Source organism: Candoia aspera, chromosome 1 (genome assembly GCF_035149785.1).
Source record: "Candoia aspera isolate rCanAsp1 chromosome 1, rCanAsp1.hap2, whole genome shotgun sequence".
Classification (NCBI taxonomy): domain Eukaryota; kingdom Metazoa; phylum Chordata; class Lepidosauria; order Squamata; family Boidae; genus Candoia; species Candoia aspera.
This window is the reverse complement of record NC_086153.1, coordinates 129,692,420-129,718,857: the sequence shown is the minus strand read 5'-3', so window position 1 is coordinate 129,718,857 and position 26,438 is coordinate 129,692,420. Positions and strand designations below refer to the sequence as shown.

At 36.8% G+C, this 26,438-nt stretch overlaps 1 protein-coding gene across 1 annotated transcript in view; it reads left to right on the top strand.

The window, feature by feature from the left end:
- LRRC1 (leucine rich repeat containing 1) overlaps nt 1-26,438 on the top strand; it is a 79,851-nt gene that overhangs the window by 5,569 nt on the left and 47,844 nt on the right. The window contains exon 2 of the mRNA XM_063313559.1: nt 19,691-19,808. Coding sequence (XP_063169629.1) covers nt 19,691-19,808 — 118 coding nt within the window. The remainder of the gene's footprint in view (nt 1-19,690; nt 19,809-26,438) is intronic.

Sequence of the window (26,438 nt, the reverse complement as noted above, 5' to 3'; positions counted from 1 at the left end):
GTATGATCTTTTTATGTCCTCTTTAGTGTGTAAGCTATAATTCAGCAGGTGATTACTGTATCATGAACACATCCATTCTTTCTTTGTTAACAAGTTAGTAATGGGAATGCATAATTCTATCAGTACCTTATTTTTGATGCCAGGAAAGCTTCCTTCTTTCCATCTCTGCTGTTTCCTTTAGTTCTGCAAGGTGAAGTAGAGATACAAAGTAGACAGTTCTCAGCAACCTTAGCAAATGACATGAATGAATTCCTCAAGTTCTTGGAAGGCTTAATCCAGGAATAAAAAGAAGATATATAAACATATGGTATAGATACATACAGTACAGTATGTGGTTGGCCTTTAGAAACTGTCACGTTATTACTACCTAATCAAGTCATCCTACAGTTACTATTTTATTACTGTTTGTGTTTCAAGCTAGATGAATTTAGAGCAATAAAAAAATTCATTAAAAGATAGGAAAATTTCAATAGAAGAGAATATTGTCAAAAGAGACAATAAAAAAGCTAAGAAGGAAACAAAAAAACAAGTCATCCTCTCCAGCAACCAACACCCAGGTAAGCAAGGATTAACACCAGACAAACAATCAAGCAGAAAACAATACCCTAATCAAGGAACTACCAAGGAGAAAACCACTCCCCCACCAAGACTGGCAGGGCAAGCCACTGCATATAAACAGGGAGCAAACCCCACACTCACTCGCACTGACGATGTTACCTAGTTAGGTAATGAAATGTCTGCAAGCAAACAACCAAGCTCAGAGAGCACCAAGGACACCACAGATATGAAAATATTGCTATTCCTAAATAATCAGCTTCTTCAATACATTATTTCCATTAGGATATTTAGACTGGAAAGCTGAAAAAAATCCTAGAAATTAATGGCAAACTGCTTCCATGTTGTTGCCACAAAAGCTGCATGGATATATCTTGTGAGTTCCAGGAGTCAGACTCAACTTGGAGACTTCCTTAAATTTATTTTTATTGCTTTTTAATTAATGAAAAAAAACAGTCATAATATTGATGGAGAGCCATATATTGTCATAGAAAGGAAAAAAAACACACATAAAAAGTGTTTTATAAAAAAGTGGAAGAAATGCAACAAAAAAGAAAGAACCCCCCCCCATAGTATAATATGTTATTATAGCAGTACCCAATTACAAAACTATATATACTTACCTAACAAATATTATTCAAGGATGTATATATTTCTGATACATTTATATGACATCATTTTTTTAACTTACCGTAATTTGTATAAATGAGCCCCATTATACTTGTCCATACAAAGTCTACATCTGTCGGCAATCGGCTCCTACATGGCAAGTACAATCAGGTCTTCAATCCATTGAGTAAATGGGGCTGCACATTTATCTTTCCAATGCTGCAATATCAGTCTTTTAGCCATAGTAAGGGCACAGAGAATCCATTTACATTGTCCAGTTGTCAAGTTCCATGTACTAGATATATAATTCAAAAGAATATTATCCTTTGGTACAGTAAACCCATGATTCAAGGGACCTCCCTTGAATTGCGGGTTTATTGTATTGCATTTGAAAATGGTGCAATACCTGTGGTCTGTCTGCAAATACGTAAAATTAGTTTTTAAAGCACTCTTTCTAGCAACCCTCTTCATTAGCCAGACTATCTGGATTCCTAGGGATGATATATAGTTCAGGATCATTTGGAAGGCCAGTTTCCCCAACACATTCTTCGATATTTAATATGAATTGAATCTATTTGGCTCTTCTACTTTGTGTCTGCATTCACAACTGATTATAGCTATAATCTAGTTTGTTTAATTTTTGTTTAGTGAATCCAACCAACTGTGGATTATTAAAACATAGCTTAGTATGAAGAGCAAAGCAGGTCAATGAATTGATAAGTCTTAAAATATTATCTTGAAAGTTGCTGCTGTGTGTGTTATTTAATTATTTTTGCGCCTTTATATTTTCTCATTAATAGAGGCAGTAAACTTTTGCCCAGCAGGTTTTATTAATGGAGTGACTGCCTTGTTGTTTCAGCAGTCTCTTTTGAAATATCTAGATTCTCTGGAACAGCAGGTTTAAGGCATGGCAAGCCTTCAAGTCACTAAGGTATGTAACTGATACTGCACTGAGTTATGAGTAAGGCCTTATTTATGTGAAACTTACGTGTATTGTAATTATTTATGTAGTGCATTTCTTCTAAAGAGCTCAGTATCTTTTGCATATATTCTCTGGATGTTTTCCTATTCAGCCAGCTTGCAGGGGTAGATCCATTAGCTTTGGTCGATATTCTAGGCCAGCTCTTCTCCACCTGGCATGTTCTAGAAATGTTGAGACATCATCTCAAGTACTTTATGGCTACAGAAGTTTCTATGGAGATTACTGAGTAGGTTCATATACCGTGATAAGCTTATTGTGGTTTGTTTGCCTTTGGCTTAATGTAGCTTGGGAACACAACCAATCCAATCTGAGGCCATATTTTCTGGTTTAGGTTGTATCAATTCAGCCTATTATGTTTTATTCTCAAAATCAGTGACATGTGAACCAGAACACTGCCTAATTAGCTTGTGAGATACTTCTAGTCCAGGAAACAGTGTCATTACAGCATGATAAAAGAAATATTGGCCTGTTGTTTTATGTTTTTACAGGTGATTAATCACCTTTTGGCTTCTGTTCTTCTTACAGGATGCTAGTATGTCCAGTTATGTTCCTACAGTAAACATGAGGTAATTTACTACTGATCCTGATATGATAATATGCTACTGTTACTGTGGAAGGCACACTTAGTACACACACACACGGACAAATTGGTGTTTATGTGGGAATAAATGTACAGCAAATATTTTTCCAGTATAATAAAGACTTTTGAATGCCTCTATCCTGCACTATACCTGAAGAGATTTTGTGATGATAAAATAGTGAACTTTGATGGGAACTTTTTAATTTCTATAAGATTCACAAATTTAAGTCTTCTTAAATACTTTGTTTTAATGTTTGTATTTTACTATAGATTTATTTCCAAATTGAAGCATCCAAAAAAAAATTCCAATTAACAATAACTTTTCACCATATCCTGTTACTTTTGAACTTTTTTCTTTTATCTCAAAGAAAATGAATGTGGGTACTTGATTTAGCTACATAATTTAAAACAGAGTTTTACACTGTAGTGTCTAGGCAGTTATGGATAACCTGTACAGTATTTGTAGCAGACAGTATTTTCCTTATGTGTTTCCTAAAACTCATGTCCATTAAAGGAGAAAGAAATGCTTAATACATTAATGAATGAATGAATTAATACAATAATTCATACCATTTAGATAATGTTAGATAACCTACCTATGTAGTTTATCTAACATTATCTAAACAGTATGAATGCACTTGATTCTGATACTAAGCCAGATAGAAATTGAAATCTTCAGAAATTTGATTAACCTCTGAATTTTGCTATACTGTTATTCTTTTTCAAAATGTTATAGCTTTTCTCTGTAAAGCTAGTGACTTATAAATGGTTACTACTAGATCTCAAACTAAATCAATAAATTTATATCACAAATTTATACCCAACTGCTTTCAGAAACAGTTTTGATCCAGTTAGCTGTTCTTTATATATTGTGGTGACTGTGCATTTCCCAATAATAAATTGTTATAATATGGAAAGACTTTGGAATCCTAAGATAATGGATAGAAGTTGAGTAGCATTTTTCTTGTGTGATCTCTGTGAATCCTAATTAGGTTATATATGTATAACGTGTTGCTCAGCATTACAATCTTTCTTTCTAAACTGTATATTTAATTGATGGTCTCTGCTCCTACATTTAAAGAAGTCTCCAATAGCAAAGAAATTAATAGTCTTCAATAGATTTTTGTATAACAAGTAGTATATTAAGCTAAACTGATTTATTGAATAAACTTCTATTGGTTAGATTCATGCTACACTAAATCACGAATCATGGTTTATAAACCATAATAGGTTCATACAGCATGCTAATTTATAAACCAGGCAAACCATGTCATGGTTTCATCTATACTCGGGGCACAGGTTTACCACGTTCAAATTTGTATTGACGACAGCATGGAGTATAGTGTTAGGGGAAGTGATGAGTGCAGGGCCTCTTGCTTTACCCTTCTTGGATGTAATTTGGATCTCATATTTTTTACAAGTTTAGTCTTAGAAGAGCTTGATTGAATTGCCTTGAAAATAGCAACAGTAACTATCACATTTTAGCACCTTCTCTTCTTAAGCTGTAATTGCTTAATGACAATTACTACCTCAGTTATTGCCCATCTTTTTATGATCACTTGCTATTTAAGGCAAAACATCTGCTTAATCTTACATTTTAATGCATGTTTTGGTGGCTTATTATTGAAGATATAATTTGAAACATGTCTTCTTACAAAATACTGTGATTAGGAAACCATGCTCTCATTGAATAACTCTATATTTATCTGTGGCAGATAAAGTAAAAAAAAACTTTCAGAATTCTTTTTTTTTTAAAAATAAAAAAACACAGCACACATTCTGAATATGATTTACAGTATATAAAGGCTACATTTTCAACTCATTTCCAATGACACTGTTCAATATTGTGTTTTCTATCCCAGAAGTTCTGCTGCTGCTGTTTTTTTGACTATGCTATTTGCCAGTAAAAAAACATTAAAAGATGGGAAGCCTGCTAGATTGCAGCATTCTCAACCTGGTGCAGCACTACTGTGCTGGATTACAATTTCCTTACTTGCCAGTATGCATGGCTAGGCTCTGCAGGGATTCAATGAACACTGGTGGTTCTCCACTCAAGGTTTTTAGTTGTTTGGTGTTTTGGTGAAATAGTTTCTCATGAGGTCCAATATAAATCTGCTTCCTCTGAACAACTGTTGAGATACTGAACCTCTCTTTTGAGGAGCTTGGGATTGTGCAGTAAATCCAGATGTGGAGGTTAAATGAATCTACTGGGGATGCAATACAGACTGTATTGCGCACACATCAAACCCAATGGCAACTGCTTCTAATACAAGGTGGATATTTTACCCGTGTAAATCTGGTCATGTTGAGCATGTCTTGTTTAATATGTGCTCCAGACACTGTCAAAGAGCTATGCTTCTCTGGTTGCAGTTAAACTAGCCACAGATCCAGTAGCATCCAGTAATAATGTCTGATTATAGGTTTTCACTGCAGCAGCTGGAGGTGAAAGCTCTACTTTACTGTGATCTGATGAGATTCTCATAGCAGATGTTCTTTAATCTTTCCTGTTCTTGCTGCTCATTCTACATAAAATGAGGAGGAAATAAATCCATCCATAGGAAAACAAAACAAAACAAAAAAAACCCATGGTATTGTAATACATTATTGATTGCGTGGAAAGAAGACCCTTGCAATTACTTTGAAGTGTCTGTGACATAAGCCCCTTGCTTTGCTGACTTCTTCCTTCTTTCTTTTTCTAGTCTGCAGTGGCAATGAAGAATAATTCAAAATTGGCCTCTTGGGGGAGTTTTAGGTCACACTGGTGAAGAGGTTTTCTGGGCATAGCTGCTGAAACTAACCTGATGACAGCAGAATTTGTGCTGGCATTAGCTGAGTTCATTCTGTTAGATGCTATTCACTCCACTCCTCTTTCCATCTTTGTATTTTGCTAACCTTATCAGGCCTCAGAAGATCTGTCAGAAGAAAATTAGATGGAACACACCCCAATATTGTAAATGCTTTATTTGTGCTCTTTTAAGTGATGTCAAGGATGAGCTGATGTCAGTCTTGGGAGATTTTTTTTTTAAAAATTAAATCCTGAGATTCATCAACTAAAGCCTGGTGAAACAGAAATACATATATTAAGGAACTTTAGGTACAGGAATTTGTTTATGTCAGGGGCAGAAAACATCTTTAGGCATCTGAGCACATGTACAAATATCTGCCATGGGAGGTGAGCCTACCTGTTCACAAATGGCTATTGTGGTGGGCATGGTCAATCAACAAACAGCCATTTGTCAAAAAGAAAATTGCTATGGTGCTCTGCCAGGCATTTTCTGCCACCCAAGGTTATGTTCTCCTTTTGAGGGGTAGGTGAACACATTTCCAAAAATTACTGGGCTGTAATCACCCACACCATATTTTTATTTTCTAAGAATACTTAGTTTGCGTTTTGTTTTTTTTCTCTTTGTTTTAAAGTGTGATATGCCTATTTTACAGCTTACTCTGTACCTTGCATTTACTTCCCATCACAAAATGGCAGAAAATGATGTCTCCCATTTTCAGCAAGTTATGGTCAGAGGGGTTTCTGAGACACACAGAAAGGAAATCCAAAGGCTGAATGTGGACTGTTACCTCAGGGTACCCATATCCAACCTACAACACTTCTAGATCATGCTGCTGTTAAAGATATGGAATGATTCCTGCAAGATAAGGTGGCCAGTAAGATTTAGCTAGAGAGGTGCCTTAAAAGTACTTAAGTGTTCAGAATGATATCTAAAGAACAAACTGAACACTTCCCATATTATTGTTGTGTGTACTTTTAAAGCATTGCTGTGTGTACTTTATTATTATTGTACTGCTTAACCTGGAATAATTCACTTTGTTTTCATAATCCCATTCTGTACCTTAAATTTGTTTATTTGCTTGTTTATTTATTTTTATTAGTTCAGTTTCTCCAGCTACCCACTTGTGCAAGACTCTGGGCAATTTACAAGGATTAAAACAACAATATATACAATAAAACAATGTAGATATGGTTGTGCCAGTCTAGGGGTGGGGAACCGCAATCATTAACAACAATCCAGATAGATTCAATAATGGGTTTATATAATGCCCTGGCATGTTGCCCAATGAAAGAGCCAATCAGGGCTCTTTTGAAAGATGGCAGGATCAGGGCTGTATGGATCTCAGGGCAAGTGTTCCAGAGGGTATGTGCTGCAACAGAGAAGGCATATCTCCTGGGTCCCACAAGATGACAGTCTTTAATAGATGGGATCTGAAGCACCCAAACTCTTTTGAAACTTATTTAATGGGAAGACACAATTGGAGATAGGCAGTCCTGCAAATATCCAGGTCCTATGCCATGCATGGCTTTATAGAAGGTGACCAGCATCTTGATTTGCACCTGAAAGTCAACTGTGCAGCTTCCAGAGCAGAGGAGTTATATGGGTGTATATGGGAGGTAGTTATATGCCCATCACTGCTCATGCTTCTGCATTCTGGGCCAGCTGTAGCTTCTGACTGGTCTTTAAGGGCAACCCATATATAACACACTATGGTAGCCCATACTTGAAGTAACCAAGACACAACTGACTGTAACTGTCCTAACAGTCAGGAACCACGCTGAGACGAGGAATAGGTCTCTAGTGTTTTATTACTGCTACATTAGACAGAAAATCCTAACAAACTGAAGAAGCGTGGGAAAACCCAGACAGATAAACCCCAAAAGTCAAGGCGGGTCTGATCTGTGTCTCTTTGAACTGATCTTTGAATGGCTGCTCAACTCCTCACTACTACGCATGCGTTTTCCCCCCTGGATAGGGGCCCCCTCCTGCTCACCATCAGTGCTCATGATAGTAAGTAGGGCATCTTGATCCAGGAAAGGGTGCAACTGCCACATCAGATGAATCTGCACAAAGGCTTTCCTGGCTACAACTGCCACCAGCTCCTTGAGTGAGTCCAGAAAAAATCCCAAGCTGCATACCAGTTCAGTCTGGGGAAGTGATATCCCCTCAAGAACTAAAGTTGAAAAATCTCTGGGATCGGTGGTCCATGAACACCAGCCACTTGGTCTTCAACTAGGGTTGAACTTCTCTTCTTCCAGCTCCCAGTAGCTTCCAGGCACTGAAATAATACCTCAAATACATTGCTTGGTCAGCCTAGGGGTGAGATGCATAACAGGTGTTATCAGCATGACCTATGTTGTTGGATGATCTTATCCAGTGCCAATGTAGATTTACATAGGAGAGGTGAGAGTGTCAAGTCTTGAGGGACTCTCAGAGGCCTAGGATTTGGCCTCTCCCTTCGTGAACACTGACAGGAAGTGACCATGGAGAAAGGAGGAGAACCACTCCAACACCGTGCTCCTCCTCTCAATCCCCATACGTCCAGAAGAATACCATAATTGTTGGTATCAAGTGCCACCAAGAGACCAAGGTGAATCACCCCCATCCCAGGGCTAGAGTACATGTAGGAAACCCCATTAAACTGCTATGTACTGCAGCTCTTACGTAAGACCTTATGATGTGTTATAGGAGTTATTACAATGTCTTCAAATTATGTAGGCAATATTTGCTTCATGTCAGTGCAAAACCTTTTCAAAACTTCTTTTGTCATTGATGAACTATCCTATGAAGTGGTTTCATACAGACCTGATTTATACATCATGCCAGGCAATGATTCATTAAATAAATCACAGTGAGGGGGGTTCACATAGCATGTTGAGCCAAAGCTAAACAAACCACATTATTGCTTGCTGTAAAGTGTGAATCCAATCACTTTTACCCATGGCACAAGAGTTGTAGTGAGGAGCAATATGAAAAGGGTATCCATTTGATAGAAGGAATACATTGAGGAGTGGTTCTGGAATCGTCTATATTAGTATGTTTAAACCTAAGAATTGGGTTCATATTTCTAAGTTATGGTTTAGCCATGATTTGCTGAATCACAGTAACTGGTTCACATCTAAGGCACAGCCAAATAAACCATATTATAGCTTGGTACAGTGTGTGAACCCAGCTTAATGATTGGGAAATGTGAAGGAAGAAGGGACTCTTCCTTTTATTTTTCCCTAAAGAAGCACTACAGTGTAAATTTTCCTGTAAGCTTATATCAGTCCAATCCCTTTTTTAAAGGCTGTGCACTGATTACCCTGGAATGTTGCAATAATGACGGGTGAAAATTTCTACCCCACCTTTATGTTCTTTGTTTGAGTGGAAAAAGTTGATAAAACAATCTTTTTGTTACTATGTGTGTTAAAGGATAAGTTGATTTGACCTTGTGAACCCCTGCTAAGTATGTATAGTAGCATTGCTGCATTGGATGCTTGGATGTGGATGGAAAAACTCTGCTGTAATATTTCATTTAGTTCTATAAGGTGTTGGCTGGGTCCTAAGAAGCAAAAACAGTTATTTTCCTTAGTGTTGTGTTTGGATTCTCCATGCTGGTTTGGTCCCATTTAAATGAAGGAAGAATAAAGGACTATTTTTATTTTTGATTGACATAAAAAGAAAATCTCAAAAACCAACCCTATCAATACAAGGTGTTAGAGCTTCTTTATTCTCTATATCCAATTGTTTGGTTAGAATTCACCAGCTCACTGAACAGAAATAACCTAAGGTAAGTAAGATCTGAGACCTGGTTTTCCTTCATAAAGAAAGCTGATACTTTTAGTACATAGGTGTGATGAAAATACATTTTTCTTTTTAATAAGGACTAGCTATTGCTGTTCTACAGCCCCACATTTACCCACCTGGCCTTGTTAAGAGGAAGCCTACAGTTCCAGGTTACTGGTTGTTTTTTTTGAAGTCCTGTTTCTATCCAGTTCGGTGTCAAAATTTATTTGGCAGTTGCTTTCTTGTTACACATCCCTGCAAACAGTCTAATTAGAAAATAGTATCTTATTTAGTTTTAATACAGATTGAGAAACTAGTCTTGGCTTAAGGAGAAGTGGGAGATAAATTTTGTGGTTTCATCATTTGTTCTTAGGCATGTAAGGTACCATAGCACATGAGAAAGGAAGTGACTGCAAAATCTTGGACTGCAATTTTTATGTAAACACAGTGGGAAGTAAATCCCAGTGACAACTGCAGTAGGTGAATAGTGTGTTATGTAAACCCATCTATTATGGTTGCAAGCCATGGTTTATGGCTCAGCCTATCTAAATCCAGCCAACTGTAATTTGTTCACAATGGCTTAGTGCCATATGTAACTCTACTGGGCATTTCTCAGCTGATGGAAACAGCTTCTATCAGTAACTGATTGCCCTGTTTCCTTTCTATTCTCTGTATACCTAAAATTGTTATGTAAGGTTGACAGACCTTCTGGAGCAGATTTTAGATGATAATTAGGTTCTACCCAGTGAGTTCTAGTTTTGTGTATAAAATACAGTTTAACTCATGTTCTAAGACATTAACAGTAGAGCTGCAGTGTTTGCAGTGATCACTTAATTTAATGGATATTTCCCAAAAAATTCTAATTAATTTGAACGATGTCCCCAATTATTTATTTCAAACAATTTTTTTAATAAAAGCTGCAGATACATTTAGCATTTTAAAACATTTTTCCTACTCTCTCACATAGGAGGAATACCTCTTCTGTGTTGACACTTGATACAGTACATAGCATCATCTTTCCTGCTTCAAAAATGCGATTGTCCAATTATTTTTGATCAAATAAACCATCAGTAAAATTTTCATATGAGTAATATATGTATTTCTCTAAATGGCTTGTATCCATTTTTAACAGTAGTTATATTTGAAAATCTATTTGGATGTCTGAACAAGCAACATTTTACAAGTCCCAGCTGATAATTGCACAAAAAATTGACGACATGCTTCACAGACCTGTAAAGAAGTCTGAAATGGGTCATTCACAGACTGCTGAAGCTGAGCAGAATTCTATGCTGGAGCAGACAAAAGGTTCTAGTGAAGTGGTACAGAACTCTTTGAGGGTCATGTACAAGAGTTCTAGGGAAGAAATAGAGGATTCTTTGGGGTTGGAGCAAGAATACATACTTCTTGGTAGACCCATGCATGGGATTTGGAAGCGGGGGAGGAACTATTCCGAAGAGATGTTCTGGGTAATTAATAAGATCCAGATCACATAGATATACATTTTTTTTGTGTAAAAGAGTCTCCATAGTAAGAATACCCTTTGCATCAAATTTTGTGAATGTTATAAACCTGTCTGAGAGAGCCCCTTCTATCTTACTGTGGTTTTTGGATAGATTCCAGAAAATGTATATGCTAGAGTAATTTTAGAAAAGGTCAATTCATCGTAGCAGTCCTGAAAGCATCAGGGTGAGATGCCCAGTAGTTGGTTTCTGTAGGAAATTTATGGTGTGGATCAAGAAAAGGTATTTTCTGCACTCAATTCCAGTGGTGGAAATACCATTTTTATCTCTTCTGCTGTTCTCTTTTTCTGCCGAGCTTTTGTTAGGTAGAAGTGCTGTTGGAATCTCTCTGCTTTTCTGCTGTCAAGGAAGGCATTTCTTTCCTGGTAGTGGGAAGATTCCCTCATCCTTAGGAAACAAAGATTATTGAACATTTTCTTTCTTAGCTCCAATGAAAGGAGCCTTTTTGTATATTCCCTGAGTTTCCCCACCCCGAAACAGAAAGTAATGAAAAAGAGGATGTCTGTTTATGCTGCAGTTATTCATCTTGGGAAAAATATACTCAGAAGCAGTATAGATGCCTTTTTTGCACAGTCCTTTCCCTTGCATTGAAAAAGTTAATGTTTGAAATCAGTATAGTGTATTTTTAGTTTTGTAACACAAAACAGTGGATGTTTGAAGAATTTAGATATGGAAAAACATCTTAAGTACTGAAAACAAGTGTATTTCATGTCCAGTACTCTAGCAGATAATTTTAGTTTTAGAATGGCTAAAAAGTTAAACCACTTTAGTTTTCTCTGCATTTTGGTGAGAGTTGGTGTGCAATGTGGGGGTCTTCCTGGATTCACAGCTCCCGCTCGAAGAGCAAGTGGCAGCCGTGGCAGTTGCGCAGGTTTGTCTTGTACACTAATTGTGCCTGTTTCTGGACTGGGAGGCCTTCCTCACAGTGACTATGACTTAGTCACCTCCTGTTTGGATTACTGTAACATGTTCTACATGGGGCTGCCCTTGAAGAGTATTTGGAAGCTGCAGATGGTCCAGAATGCAGCACCATGGGTGTATTCAATTATAAATTGAACAAACAAACAAATAAATAAATAAATAAACAAATTTCCTGTTATGCTTGTATAACACTGTTGCTCTGCAAGCTGCACTGGCTCCCAGTAGCATCTGGGAGTGATTCAAAAGGCTGGTTATCTCTCATTGTTTCTGCTCAGCCCAGCAGACCTAAAAGGGAGGTCACATTCCAGGTCCCTTCCATCAAACAGTGCCATCTTGATGGACCCGTGAATTGTGCCGTTTCTGCGGCAGCACCTGACCTGTGCAACAGCATTCCTCCAGAATCTAGATGGCCCACTTCTGTCAGCCTTTCATAAGGCTCTGAGGACCTGATTGTTCCCCTGGGCATTTGGGCCAGGAGGTTGGGCAAGCTCTCCTGGTAATGCAGTTTGGAGTTTATTGTTTTAACCTCAGGCATCCTGGTTACAGGATTGTTATTGTTTTGCCTTTATACACTGCCCAGAGCCACCACTGCGAGATAGGAAGCCTTATAAATCATATAAATCAATCAATAAACGAACTGTTTTTCAGCCATATAATCACAGTTGTCCTGATCTTTATTGTTGGCACAAAGCTATCTAGTTTGTAGCGTCTAACTGACTTCTGTTGATCCCGTTTTCAAGATAGGAATATTTTGAACATACCAATATATGGCTTTCAACTTCCCTGAGAAATTCCTGTCTCATTGTTTCCTTTTCTTGCCCTCACTCCTTGAATCTACAGTATAGCAGTGCTATTTTCTTTATATAGGTATTACTTTTGAGATTTGTTTCAGAAAAAAGGATCTAGATGCAGTCAGTTAATTTTGGAGAGCAAAGCAAGTCAGATCTGGTTTGTACTTGTATGGAAGATGACTAGGAAATACCAGGATTGTAGATTAGATGGAAAGTTTAAAAAAGTAGGAAGTAGGTGGTAAAAAAACACTTTCGCATTTTTGTTAAGAAACTACAGGGCTATAACCATGAAGTCACCAGGAACTAAGCTTTACTTGATGGAGGCTTAATCTTATTTTATTGTTGGCAATTACCTTTTTGGCTGCCTTCCTGCCAAGATTTTTCTTTGGTCCTGTGTGTATATTTATGTCTGAATTGTAGTATGCAGTGTCAATGCCTAAATGTTTGCATAACGAATAGAGTTTTATGCAATGGTTAATGTGAAGTCTTAAATTACATTTTTTCCACAATTGTATCTACAAAAATCTCCCTTTGTAACTATTCTGTCAAGAAGCTAATCATGCTTACTTTATCCTGGCTCACATGGCTTACCATAATTCCTTGAATAAATCAGTTTTTTGGGTTCAGAGATCAGAAACAGGATCAGCCCAAGACAAGAAATTCTCATCTTCCAAGACCTTCATTTTCAGGGAGTTGTGCTGATCAGTCTTCAAACTGGCACAATGAGAACAGTGCTGTGACTAGGTCTGTATTTTGTGGTTTCAACCACTTGAGATTAAAGAAGCAAAAATAGTTTGAGCTTTGAGTAAAGAAACAAAAACCTTGAGAAATATTTCTAAGAATTAAGAGAAACTTTTTTTCCTGCTTGTAGAACTTTCAAGAGCAAGAGTTCACTGTTGCTGTAATTTTCTTTTGGGTAATAAGAAATCTGTGTATGCACTGATGAACTTCTAACATAATAGTAGGAAATTCAATTCAGTTACATAAAGGTTGAAATTAGAGTAGTAAATTATATTCTGAATAAGGTAAAAAGAAGATATTTCTTTGTCTTTTCCTTTCATTACTTACCTTCAAGATGTAGAATAGTCTAGGATAGTATATATACTATATATTAGTATAGGTATAGTACACAGTTAAGTAGGTTCTGTGGAGTCCTTGGTGCTCTCTGCGCCTGGTCTCCACAGTTCAACCCTGTTCAACCCAGTTCAACTCCACTAGGACTCCACAGTTCAACCCTGAGGTACAGATAGTCTCTTCACTAAGTAGTTTCTCTTTTGCTATGCCTCTTTCCCATTGCTGGGAACAGATTGAATGGCATTTTTTTGTATTCCTTGATTTCTCAACTGGAGGGAACACAGGCTGGCTCATGATGCCATCAGCATTTCAAGGGTCAGCAGCAAAGACAACCACAGGTTAGCAGAAGAACTGAGGTATGGAAACTGTGCTGGTGTTGAAGCATCCCTAAAATTCTAGGCAAGCAAATTGCAGAGCTAATAGGGCTGGTGAATTTAAGATATTGCATACCTGCATTACATTTATGTATATTTGAAAATAATATTTGTTTTGTTTTCCTTTCTTGACTGACCTCTTTCTAACAGTGCTTGCTGCAATAATAAAATTATAATTCCCAAAGGCTGTAACTTACTACTAGGTAAATCTAGAACATTTCTGAGGTGGTATCAAACCATGGAACAGGCAGTATGAAGTCACATGTTACATACTTTATCTTCCTTCATGCATGGTAGTTACCTAGTTTCTGTTTCTGATAATTGAACCAATTTATCCTGCAATCCAAGACTGAAATTGTATTTTGCTGCAAATCTGGTCAGAGGCCAGCAGTTGTTGCATTTAAGGGCTGGGGGGTGGAGGGGAAGCACACATGAACTGAGGCCCCTGTTTGCTTGTTCATATATGTAATATGAAGCCATAATCTGATGTTGGGTCTCATACGTGAGAATTTAGATAGAAACTGGTTGGCAGCATGTTTTTCTTGTTCATATTAAGATTAGTAGTGACTTGTTCCTTTGGTTAGTGTTAGAATTAAGTTTCGTTTATACTGTAAGATTATATAATTAATAGTTTGAGTGTTTCCATCCTTCTCCTGTAGACTGATAGATGGTTCAACTGTCAAGAGCTGTTTTTTCCCTTTATAATTATTGTCCTTCATGTTAATAGTTACTGTTTCATACTGATAATTTTTTAACTCTCTAAAATTAAAGGCTGAGATATTATTTACTGGCAATGCACTGCATTTGCTAAAATATACTGAATGGTAAGAATATCCTGAAATGTGTCTTTTAGAAAATGGAAAAAAACCATTTCCTATGATTAAACAAATAACTGGCAGATGTAACAGTACTGTTGTAAGAATTGAGAATGCCTCTTATTTTTTTTTAAATCATGCAGATAATTTAAAGTGGACTGGGATTGGTATTAAAAATAATATACCCTAAATCTTTAGATTTGGCACATAGAAAATTCAAATAAGCAGTTTTGTGGAGGCTGTACCATGTCTATAATACAGTGTTGAGTGTGCAGTTTCTTAGAATTGTTAGGGGAAAGGGTTTGTGAGGGAAGGTCAAGAATCATGGTGATCACTTCCGGGAAAGAAATGGCAGACTGAAGATGGCTCCATAAAAAGCAGAGCTGATGACTGTGGCGGAATGAAGAGCTGGCAAGTAGACTGGCTCTTCAATAATTCCTCTTCAGACAATGAGAGGACTTGAGATCACCCACAAGTGCTCCAGACAGCTGCTCCTCATGACGATACCCCAAGACAGTAGTCTCCGGTAGGTTTAGAGCTCTGGGAGATGAGGGAATAGCCATCTTGCTCAAACCACAGTCAGCACCTTTGACAGGACAGTAGGTTCGCATACTTCCTTTTCTAATCACTTTCGGAAATTGCTTGTTAACTGCTTTTCAGCTATTAGGGACCTTTGGATTGACAAGCTTTTACAGCACCAGGTGAGTTTCCTTCAATCCTTAGTGAAAGAAGTTTTAAATGCAAATTTAAGGACTTAAAAAATATTTTTCTTTTAAATAAGCAGCAAAAGGGTGATTAAAACTTTGATTTTAGAAAGTTACAAATGGACTAAGGGTCCAGATAAATTTGAAATAAGATTTTGGAATTAATTATAAAGAATCCTTCCCTTGGGAAAATGCTTGTTTTGAATTCTTTTTAAAAAAATAATAAGGTTTTAAAAATAGGACACTAGAGGGAACTAAAAATTATAATTAAAGGAGAAGAGTACTCAAACTGAACTCACAATTACAGAATGAAGCAAAAATATTTTAACGTTGGACATAAGGAAGGATATTTTTGAACAATGGACCCAGAAGTTAATTTTAAGAGTGTCTGCCTCTTTAGATAGAGTGTGTTTGAAAGATGCTATGGAAGAGGAACAAGTTTTACCTGACAAGATTGAGACTGATTTGAAAGTGGATTTAAAAATGACAGGCTACAAGAATGACATGGAAAAAGATGTTACACTGGATATACAAAAGAAATTGGCTGATGTCTTAATAATTAGAAAGGATATACAAATAACAAACCAAGAGAGTGACCTGAGGAAATTTCCTGTATTGGATTTACAAAAAAAAGGCTTGTTAAAGCTTTGAAGATGTTGAAGACACAGTCTATCTATAGAGGTAGACACTCTTAAAATGAACTTCTGGGTCCATTGTTCAAAGATATCCTTCAATATGTCCAATGTTAAAATATTTTGCTTCATTCTGTAATTGTGAGTTGAGTTGGAGTACTCCTTTAATTATAATTTTTAGTTCCTCTAGTGTCCTATTTTAAAAATCTTATTATTTTTTTTAAAAAGAATTCAAAACAAGCATTTTCCCAAGGGAAGGATTCTTTATAATTAATTCCAAAATCTTATTTCAAATTTATCTAGAGCCTTAGTCCATTTGTAACTTTCTGAGAAGGGACAAAGAAAACATGAAAAGAAATCAAGTTCTAGGACATTATTTGAAGGGACTAAACATTAAGATTGTTAGAAGTAAAAGGAAGGAATATAAAGTTGGTTTATTTGATCAAGGTTAAAATATACATGTTGTGATCTCTGGTAACCCTTAAGGGACTTTTGCTGACATCAGTACTGAAATGACAATGCTTTATGGATTTGTTTATAGATAAGAGATGGGATATGGAAAGAAGAGATCATTTGCTGTATTTTAAGAGAAGGTGATAAGTTACTAAAATTGTTTATATTTGTTGTGATGAAGGGGGAAATAACTTCTTTATATATTTCTTTTCTATTTTTTTACTATATTCTAATTTTTCTTTTTCTTTCTATACTTTTTCTTTTTTTCTTTTTTGCACCTATTTTTTCTTTTTCTTTTTATTTGTTTTAGTTTGCATTAGTTTTTATCGTAATTGTAATCTTTAATAAAATTACTATTAAAAAAAGAATTATGGTGATGATACAGGTTTTTGTTGAAGGTGCTTATCAGCTTCAAGAATCTCCACTCAGAATAGTGATTCCTAGACTTGGGGTATCAGAAACTTCTTATTCTACCCTCCTCCTCCTCCTCCTCCTCCTCCTCCTCCTCCTCCTCCTCCTCCTCCTCCTCCTCCTCGTCCAGTTTTAGATTCTCTTAAGCTCTTCCCAATTCAAAAAGCCAGCAAATTTGAAATTAAATGTTAAGAACCATATACAGCTTAAGCTATAAAGACTTTGACATCTATAATAATTTATGAGCTCAGCAAGGTGATGATCTCTTCAGCCAGTTTGCAATGGATTTTTAGGTCAAGCTTGGGCTAGGGTGGGATGTGTCTAGGCAGACATTTAGGAGATACAGCTTCCCAGATACTTTACGAAGATGCCCCGATGCCATTACGCCTAATATGTACGTATAAGACAGAGTTTCATTAGCTGGTGATTTTGTGGACAGAAATTCACTTGGCCTTAATCATTCACATTATCTTTCAAAAAATACACCTGTTGGATTTCTGACTGATACATACTGAGACAATGCACAGTACTGTGAAATTGTACTTCTAGATTAGTTAGATTATTAACAGTGTAGGTTCAGAAAACAATGGACAGATGTCACACTGGTATTTTTGTATAGGTGACTTGATTAACATATTACCCTCATTAATTATGTAACATTTATGTAACCCGCCATTTATTATTGTTTCATTGCAAAAAGGCTTTTGAAAAAGCTCAGTACTTAACAATATTACACTATTCCTAGTGTAACAATAGAATATCAGTTACACTAGGATTAACTGCAAAATTGCAATTTTACAATATGTTGCACTGGATTATTTAATTGCTAAAATAATAGCTCACAAGTAGAGATGGGGGGCCCTTTTTCATGTCTCAGCTAATTTTCAGGTTTGAAATAAAATTTGGGGACCCCTCCCCTGTTGTGTTATCTTTCTCTGTCTAACACAGAGACATGCACAGAGAGACACGTGTATGTGTCTCTTACACAGGCAACATGGGGTTTGCTGCTGGCAGGTACTATAATTTTAGCTGTACACTCTTGACAAGCTTCAAGTTCTCAGACTGCAGGTTGTGCACTAATGCTTTTCTTCGTGGCTTTGGATAGTCCTAAAACTCGGGCTATGGGAGTTATCATTTTGTAGAAATACTAACCAATATAATTATGCTTCTGTCTAAAATTATTCCTGAGGTTAGTTTGGCTTGTTTTTCATTAATAGAGACCTCAACTGTTCTCTGTTAGCATCCTATATATAATATTTTTTAAGACAAATGAAGTATGAGAAAAAATGACAAATGAAGGTCTATGGTCTGGTTCTGTGATTCTTACACTCTGTGCATGACTACTCTATTCATTGTGGGGAGATGAGCTCACACTTGTGTTATTAAAGCTACATGGTGCTCCATGTGTGGGCTGTAATTGAACAATGTACTGTATGATTTCAAGCCTATAGGTGGTGGAAGTAGGCCTGAATCACTCATATAAAACCCAACTCTGTGATCTAAATCTCTGTTTGTTGGATTATACTGAACACATGCACAAATATATGCACACCTTATCTCAATAGTAGTCTAAATATGAATGTGCTAAAATTGTGTAAGCAATGCAGGCGTGCTGAATTGGCTGTGGGAAGGCACTATGAAAGGCAGATGATAATCTACATCTATGTCAATTTGTGTCTTTTGGCAACTTGAGATAGTTTAAGTACCACTTTACTTATGTATTTATTGAGTTTGTAAGGTGACCCAATTAAAAAATTATTCTGGGCAGTATAAAATATTAAAAAGAGATAAAACCAACAATTACATGATGGTGACACAGAGAACCAAAATGGCCACACATATAGAGTAAGAGTACTCGAAGGACCCCACCAGGTCCTGGGAGAAAAGCCAGGTTTGAAGGACTTTTTAAATTAGGGCAAGAGTGGGAGACATGTAAAGCTTAGAGGGGGTGCTGTTCCAAAGATCAGGAGTAGTGACAGAGAAGGCATGCTTCCTGGATCCTGTTAATGACACTGTCTTAATGATGGAACCCAAAGCATGCTGACTTTTATCAGATCAAACAGAATAAGCAGACACTATGGGAGATAGATGTACACATGGCATCTTGACAGGTATGGGCAGTGAAGCAGAGTCAATTTTTACTTATGTTCAGACTGCTATCTAACTAACCTATCTTTCATTTCAGTTTCTCATTTTGCCGAGCACTTTTTCAACACCAGGTATTCACTACGAAAGAAGAATGAGCATAACCTGCCCTTTTAAATACATGCTGTAGGAAATGCATTGCTTTATGTTGTACTGTAGTTATACTGAAGCTCATCTATGAGAACATATGCATAGAGAGAAATGGAAATGAGTGATGGTATGAATGCACATGTTGGCTAGGTCCCCTGGCAAGATTAATTTTTTTTTTCCCCCTGGCCCATTAGATTTCACTGATACATATTACTGTACAAAAGGTCATGGGATAATGATACCAAACTAGCATCTATAGTATTGCCTTATATCGATCTTGGAATTGATTTGTTTTCACCGAAGCTGAAACATGGGCTGATTATGACAAGCTCAATTAACAAGATAATGCTAAATGCTCATCAGCATGCAACACTTTTCTTGGTCCTTACTAGAACTTCTGGGTTTCCTTCTTCGTATGTATCAGCAAAATTACCTAATTTTTTTTGCATGTATTGAATGGAAAATTGTTTTCTTTTTCAGCCTTTTTTTCAACTTGTAAAATTACGAAAACTTGGGCTTAGCGATAATGAAATCCAACGACTTCCGCCAGAGATAGCAAACTTCATGCAGCTGGTAGAACTTGATTTGTCTCGAAATGGTAAGCATGATATGTGCAGACCTGTATTAGGATTGTTTTACAGCATGGTTTAAAATGAGTCAGCTTTAACTATTGCGCTATAGAATTAGTTAGCTAAATAGCTTAATGTGTCTCTTTTCACTCTTTATGATCCACTTGGAAAATTAAATTATTATTGTCCAAATTAAAAACAAGCAAATGAAGGGCTTGGCTAACACAATAGGATATCACGTTAGCTTGGCATGCAACTTTCCATGTACATACTTTTTCTGTTTGAATAGCTCTTAACACTGGCCCAAGTCCTGCATTGTGACTGCCTTTTTTATGTTGGCTTAACTGTGGCATGTAGAGTTTGCCACATTATTTGAAGCAACAGCAGTTACTGGAACTTTGCAGTACTGGACAAACTTTATACGATGCATCCATCTGATGCCTGGATTCACACTTTGCATAATGGGATTTATTTAGTTTTGCCTTGGTGCATGGTGTTAACGTGACCATTGTGATTTTTTGTGTAGTGTCTTGTGAGAACTCAGCCACCTGTGGATTATTAGTAAACATAAGCATGATGCATGAACCCAGTCAGTGTTTAGGTTTTGCATATTATAGTGTAAGAAAGGGGAAAAGCAGTACAGAAAGCTCATTTTAATCGATCTTTGTAAACAGTGTGGTATAAGTGAGCCCATAGTTCAAAAGGGTTTTTTTTTGTTAAAGACTGGTACGAGGTTAAGAATCAAGGAATGGAGAAATGTGCTGATGGACATACCCTGTACATGTTGAAGGAGCCTGATACTGAAAGATGTTAATATTAGTTTCATTGTCATATTTCCCCAGAGCACTATGTCTAAGAATATTGTGGTATAGACTGTGGAAATTACATTTTCAGTATATACTGTACATTTGAGAAAAAATTGGCAGAGAAATTTCATGTTTGTGCTGGGGTCATTTTAAAACATTCACAGCTTCTAAATACATTCCTGAGAATCATAGAACTAAAGATCTCTTGGCTGTATTTATGTTTAATTTTCTGTATTTTTTTTTTTTTTAATTGTTAGCTGCTCAGAGTCACTGGTCTGAGATGGGTGGCTATATAAATTAAACAAACAAACAAATAAATGCCTACCCAGATATTATTTAAACCAGATTTCCCCTTCACATTGTACTTGCACATTAAAGGCTGATATCCAGCATGTCTAGATGTTAGATTGGAAAAAGATCATTTAAAGCAACAATGAATGGAGGCAATTAACCTTATCCTGTTGTTTTTTAATACCGGTTGCAATATTGTACCATTTCATTTGACATTGGTGCCCGCCTCATCCTTGTTGTTACAAGCAGAAGGCTATATATGAAGGCCTGGCTCTTGGAAATCCATGAAGGGAAGAAGCTGCTCTGTAAATTCTTTGCTGTGACCCATCATCTCTGATAATAGCCTCCTCTTTTGTCCTGACAAGTACCTACCTAATTTTACATGTATGTTTTTATTTTGCTTCAATGTTCTCCATTACACGTCGAGTTCAGAAGTATTTGATTATCTCGGGGGTGGACAAACTGTGGTCCCTGGCTGCATGCACCTTTTATTTTCATTTATTTATTAGATTTCTATCCCACCTTTTGTCCAGGAGCTCAAGGTGGTAAATGCAGAGTTTTCTCTTTATTTTATCTCCTAACAACAACCTTATGAGGCAGATGGGTTGAGAGTAAGTGGCTGGCCCAAAGTCACCCAGTGAATTTCCCTGGCAGAGGGCAGACTTAAACCTCAGTTCTTCCCAGTCCTCTTCCAGCACTTCAACCACTACATCTAATTGGCTTTCTTGGCCTTATTTGAAAAACTCTGAATAACTCCATTAGTTCAATAATCTGATAAACACCAGTCCTTTCCGTGTAGCCTGCTGGATGGGAGAGACAGAAGAGATGACATAGTAATAGGAAGAAGTGTCAAAGAATTAGCTCTCCATCAGTTGCTCACTTCAGCCTTACCCAGCAAGTAGCTGGCAACAAACAATTAGAACCATCCATTGAGAAAAATGTCCATTTTTAAAAAAAAGTTGTCCTCCTCTGGCCTAGCATAAACATCTCTTCCCAGACCCATTGTATCAGGATGGCTGTTGTATTTCTTTTCCTGATCATCCAAATAGCCTTGCTGAACTGTTTTTATCTTTTGTAACTGATCTTATACTTTCTTTGGTCCCTTTTCTTTCTAAGGGTCTAAATTTGGAAAATACCTGACCAAAATTCTGGTTTTATGAGAGCTGGAAGTAGATTTTGCTAGCTGTTGTGCATATAGTGATATGTGTATCATATTTATAATGAAATCATCCAACTAGTGATCCCACTGCCATTTTTTAAAAGAAGTATTGTAGATATTTTACTGGAGAGGCTAAAGGAGTGCTGTTTTAAGCATTGTTGGGTAATGTCCTTTTCACTGAGCATTTGCTATAAATGTTCTTTTTTTTCTGCTGCAAACCTTTCCTGTTGTAGGTATTTTTTAAAATGTGGCTGCAATGTAATCTTTCGACTGCCAACTATTTCATTATGAACTCCTTCATGTGTGCTTGCTGTCTTGTACTTAGGATTGCACCAATAAGTTTCTTATTGAAGCAGTTTCACAGCTGAAGTACAGTGGAGTTTCATAAATATATTTTTCAGTGTAAATGTAGGATATACCAAAGTACATGATATTTGTTAGGAGCTTCCTTTACTTACAAGTTATTTGTATTTAATTAAAAATACTTCTTTATTTACAGGTCTTTCAGGTAGCATTATAATCAAGGGTGTAGTACTTAAACCCTGATATTTCTCAATATTAAACAAAATGATATGTATATCAAGATATAGATCTAACTACACACGCACACACACACGCACACACACACTCACTCACTTGCTTTGAAGACAATCAAAGCATTATCTGAATGTTCTCTATAGAATGCCATAAAACATAGCATTTCTAATAGCAGATATTAGTAACTGTTCTACAAAGTTTGTACCATAAGTAATTGTATATTCTGCCTGGTATGGCCTTGTCTTTTGTGAATCTGTTACACATTTGCACTGTCAAATACAGATTTCCTTAAAAAGGCTGCAAACATGTACTTCTTCCCTTGTGAGACTTTTCCTTTTTTTCATCCTTTAAAGTTGACTGTTTCACTTGGGTTAATAAGGAGAATCATTTAAAGTTAGAAATGTTAATTTGATCCAGATTAATTCTACCAGGAATATACATTTGGGAAGGACTTTTTATAATGGATTTGAAAAATGAGATCATCTCAGATAAAATCTTATTTCCCTGAATGTGAGGCTGAAGAAAGCAGAAATAGTGTCTGAGTTTAGAACATGCTCAGAAGTTTTAGTTTTTAATTGGACAATGTAAAGATGGAATAGGTAAATCAGAAGCAGTGCCTATTGGGATTTTTATTTAAAATATTCTGGAAGATTAAAGGACGAATATTAGTTTGGATACCATTATGAATGGACAAGGGCTTCTCCAGCTCATCGGTCTCCTGGTTGCTCCTAATTTAGTTGCAGGGTGCTGGCTGGACAATATCTGGGCAATAATCATGAGCACAATCTTGTGCCGCAACTTCTGTAATTCTTCTCCCCATTTTCTTTACATTGTGTTCCAGTTCTTCCACGTCTGGAGGCTGGAAAGAAGAATCAACCATGAATCACTCATCTCTCGGTCTGGTTGAGATGATATGTCAGACCTTGGTTTTGTTTGGTAAACTTAGCAAAACATCTTAAAGTGCTCTTCCTTAACTACAGATTAACCCACGGCACTGGTTCAGACATTACACCAGGCCTAAACGTAACCGCTTTGTGTGTTGTGTGAACCAGATGTTACTCAAGATAATAAGGATTTTATTAAAATTCTGATTGGCAAACCCAATTTACAAATCCCTCATTTCAGAATGCAGATTGTAGGGGTTAAGATTGTTTGGAGGATGTTGAAAACTTCTCTTTTGCTTATATATGAGAGGTATCTGACCAATAGAGGAAAGGAATCCTGACACTCCAAGTATCCTAATTTAATTGTAGTGGATTAGCTCAAAAGCCAAAGAGACTGCTAAACCTTTGAGATCTTTAGATCTCTTCAACAATCAAGCTTTATAAAAAGGAAATTTTAGGTGGAACTGAGAAGGGAAAGTCTGGAAAAAATCCAGAATCACTATTGCAATTATTTAAATCTGCGATGGTTATAAATCTGGGAAGAGAATCAGATGTTTACATTAGGCTCCACCTAGTGGTATTTTAAGTTACGTCCAGAAGTGTGGTTATCAAGATCCAGGGAAGCAATTGCTATATTTTTGAAAATATAAGATCCAGCTGTATTTAAACTTGTCTCCATCTGTAAGCAAAACATCTATATTCCTTGGAAGGTGGAAAGCATAACTATAGAGAGTTTAGCAGTTATTTCTAGCATGTTGTTATGTTGTTATAAAACAAGCTAGAAATAATTTAAGTTCGTATGCTAAAATAAATAACTCTGAAAATCTGTGAGCTGGCCTAATAAGCTGTTGTTGTAAAATGAATTTTAAAACGTTTCTTTCAACCACTACGACTTAGTTTGCCGTTTCTATATACTGAATTTCTTTTGCATAATTCCTTAAAAGACTGCTACTTCTGTGAAGAAACACAGTGTCTGCTGACAATAGCCTAGCAAAGAGAATCTTTCTTCCCTCCTTTTTCCTCTTCTCTTTCTCTGCTTTCATTGTTTGGGATGATGAATATAAAGAATGCAACAAGCCCTGGTGACGTATTGTGCAATTTTGCTTTACAAATTATCTAAATTTTTAAATATAAATTTATGCTGGGGCTGAATCTATGTGGAAAAAAAAAATTCCACCTGCATACTGTGTAGTTTAGGTTTTGCTTACAGAAACTTCACAAGGAGCCAAGAGAGGGTGCTGGATAAGAATATCAAGCACAGTGGAGTTGTACTGACCTTGATCTCCCCCAGCTTGGTTCAGATAACAGGCGTTTCACTTGCTATGTTCAATTTTGTAGGATAGATGGCTTGGGGCCAGGTTATTTGCAGGACCCGCTTTCCCCAGTTACATCCAGCTGGCCCACCAGAGCAGGGAGGCAGGGTATGTTGCGGGTCCCTTCAGTTAGGGAGGTACATCTAGTGGGGCCAAGGAAAAGGGCCTTCTTTGTAGTGGCTCCCTCCCTTTGTAACATAATTCCCCCAGATGTAAGATTGGCCCCCCTCCTTGCTTCTGTTCCGGAAGGCCCTGAAGACGTTCTGTCAATGGGCCTGGGGACCCCAAGCTGCTTCAGAGCCAATCAAGTGGCTGATATGAATGTGTTTGCTGCTGCTGCTGTTTGCTGGGGTGTCTATTGTGTTTTTATGGTTTTTAATTCTGTAAGCTGTCCAGAGTTACCGTGTGTGAGTTGGGTGGCTTTATAAATCTGTTTAATAAATAAATAAAATAAAATTTTAGTGAGGCAGCATGAAGAAGTACAGAGTGTCAAACTGTCTTTTTTATTAGGCTTCCATGCTGCACTGTAGATAGGCTTTCAGCTGTGAGTACAATTCACATTTTAGCTGTGATTCTCTTAGCATTAAACGTATTCTGCCTAGAGAGAAAAGTGTGTCCTCCTATTATAATCCTGCTTGCTTGGCATTCTTCCCTTCAGCCATGCTAACTTTCACTTGACAGAGTGCTTGTTTGCACCGTCCTGCGTCATAGAGCTTATGCTTTGTAGCCTTACTGTTTAGTGCCAGCGTATCCACTGCCAAAGCATCTGGTCAGTCACATGTGTAAATAAGAGCATTTTGTGGTGAGCAGGACTGAAACAGTCCTGCACATTCAAGAGAACTGAATCAATTAACTAGCACCATTAGAAGTTTTCTGACCTGGTTAGTTGTAGAACAGACAGAGATATCCATATATCTCAACAACAGAATTTATTAACAGGTGCACATTGTCTATTTTCTCCATACTTAATAGGTGTATTTTGCCCATAACTATAGTTAGCATCCCTCCCAGCTATTGATTTTTGGGAAAGCTTGCCAAAACATTAACCCTGTTAAATTTCTTCTCTCTAAAGTTACAGTTGTTAATTGATAACAAGGTGATAACATTTCTTGTTAGGACTGTTCAAAATTTGTGTTTTGTAGGAGTGAAAATTGTAAATACAAATGAAGAGTTTTAAATTCATTTAGTTTATTTCTTTATTAGAGTTATATGACCACCAAATCAGAAAACCTCGAGGTGGCTTATAGTTAGTTTGTTTTTTAAATAAAAATAAGCAATTAGAATGCAAAAGATATAAAATGAAACCATGCTGTGTGGGATTTCTTTCTTTGCAGTCAGAACATAGACGCTGATTTCTTTGCTGCAGTACGATAACGAGGATGAGTTACTACAGGATTGTCTAAAGATTGTCTAAAGATTGTCAAATTAATACATATAGTATGAAATGCTTGGAATATTCTAGGCTTATGTAAAAGCTGCATTTTTTCTTAATCCACTTGTATGTGCTGACTATGGCTAGGTTCACACTATGTGTAACAAATCGCTCATGATTTAGGATGCTGCATACACCCGCTCAGTTTATTCAATAAATCATGATTAAGCAAACCTCATCTTAGTGTGATATGTGAATCAGGCCTATGACTAATGTGAAACAAGTAAGCTAGCCAAG